This window comes from Morus notabilis, unplaced genomic scaffold (assembly GCF_000414095.1).
Source record: "Morus notabilis unplaced genomic scaffold, ASM41409v2 Scaffold6725, whole genome shotgun sequence".
NCBI lineage: Eukaryota > Viridiplantae > Streptophyta > Magnoliopsida > Rosales > Moraceae > Morus > Morus notabilis.
This window is the reverse complement of record NW_010362933.1, coordinates 1-1,776: the sequence shown is the minus strand read 5'-3', so window position 1 is coordinate 1,776 and position 1,776 is coordinate 1. Positions and strand designations below refer to the sequence as shown.

General features: G+C 39.5%; 1 protein-coding gene across 1 annotated transcript; it reads right to left on the bottom strand.

Annotated features, from left to right (window-relative positions):
- Window positions 1-51: 51 nt before the first annotated feature.
- Window positions 52-1,189, bottom strand: LOC112092551 (the record flags this gene model as incomplete). The annotated part of the gene is made up of 3 exons (XM_024169001.1): window positions 898-1,189; window positions 455-699; window positions 52-335 (listed from the first exon to the last, which is right to left on the bottom strand). Coding segments are annotated over exons 1-3 (821 nt in total), but the record flags the coding sequence as incomplete, so codon positions are not given.
- Window positions 1,190-1,776: the final 587 nt, after the last annotated feature.

Genomic DNA, 1,776 nt, shown 5'->3' with positions numbered 1-1,776 from the left:
TTCTTGAAGATGGGGACAAGAATATTTTTTCTCCATGCATCAGGCATATACTTCTTCTTTAGTATCTCCTTAAAAAGCTTAATGAGCCACACAATTTCAACATCTCCTAACGCCATCCAAACCTCTATTGGAATATCATATGGCCCACATGCCTTCCCATTTTTCATTTTCCGTAGTGCAGTTTTAACTTCCGAGACTCTGATTCCTCTTGTATACATCATATTAGGTTCTCCTTGTGACCTAAGATCGTCAAACTCTATCGCATGATCATCATTATAAACCATCTCAAAGTAACTCCTCCACCTTTCCATAATGTCTTTATCCTTTGTCAGAACCTAATCCATATCATCCTTAACACACTTCACTTAACTTAGGTCCCGACACTTTCTTTCTCTTATCCTAGCTAGTTTATATATATCATTTTCCCTTCTCTAGTCCCATATTTCCTATATACCTCATCTAAGTAAGTAGAATTAGCTTCTTTCTTCGCTTTTTTGTACTTATTTAAAAGTTTCAACATCCTTACGCTTTGGTGAATCTCTATAGAAATCCCTCTTGGTCCTAATAGCCTTTTGAACTTCCCCACTCCACCACCAGGTTCTTTCCCTGGGGGGCCTTTACCTGTAGATTCCCCTCGTACCTCCTTTGCCACTTTTCTAGTGCAGCTGGTCATGGCATCCCACATAGTATTTGCATCACCTATATATGACCAAGTAGCCTCATCTAACAACTTCTCTTTAAAGGTCAATTGCTTTATTCCCTTCAAATGCCACTAACGAGTTCGTGGAAGGTGATTTATCTTAATCCTTCTATAGCAAAGCTTAATGCTCACATCTAAGATCACTAACATATGTTGGGTGGCTAGTACTTCTCTAGGAATTACTTTACAATTCTTACATAGAGAACGTTCTCTATACCTTGTGAGAAAATAATCTATCTGGCTCAAGTTCCTCCCATTCTTAAAAAGGATCAAGTGAGAATCTCTTTTCTTGAAAAATGTGTTCGTTATGATAAAATCATGTCCTAACGCAAATTCCAAAATAGATTTTCCTTCTTCGCTTTGAGCTCCAAAACCAAAACCACCGTGGATCCTTTCGAAGTTTTTCCTATCCTTACCAACATGCCCATTGAAATCGCCTCCGATGAAAATGCTATCATCATTGCCTATACAACACACTAAGTCATCCATGTCTTCCCAGAACTTGACTTTAGTTTCCGCATCCAATCCTATTTGTGGAGCGTAAGCACTAATTACATAGATTAACTTATTTCCTAGTACCAATTTGAGCATAATAATTCTATCCCCTATTCGCTTAATCTCAACTACGTCATCCTTCACAGTTTTGTCCACTAGAATACCAACTCCATTGCGATTCCTTTCCCAACTTGTATACCATACCTTGTGTCCTAAATTTCCAATCTCCTTTGCTTTCTCTCATGTCCACTTCGTTTCCTGTAAGTATAAAATGTTAATTCTTCTTCTTACCATAACATCTACTAACTCTATAGATCTACCAGTTAAAAAACCTACATTCCAACTACTTAAACGAATTTTCCTATCATAGGCTAGCTCTACCCCTTGCACACGTCCATGAATGTGCAAGGACCCCCCTTGCATATTTTTCACCATATCTGGGGCCCGACATGGCGCATGGGCTCATTTTTCCTCCCGCACACGTCCATGAATGTGCAAAGACCCCCCTTGCCTATTTAACACTATATCCGGAGCCCGGCATAGCGCATCGCACGTAAGGAACGCCCCAACAGATTCTATGT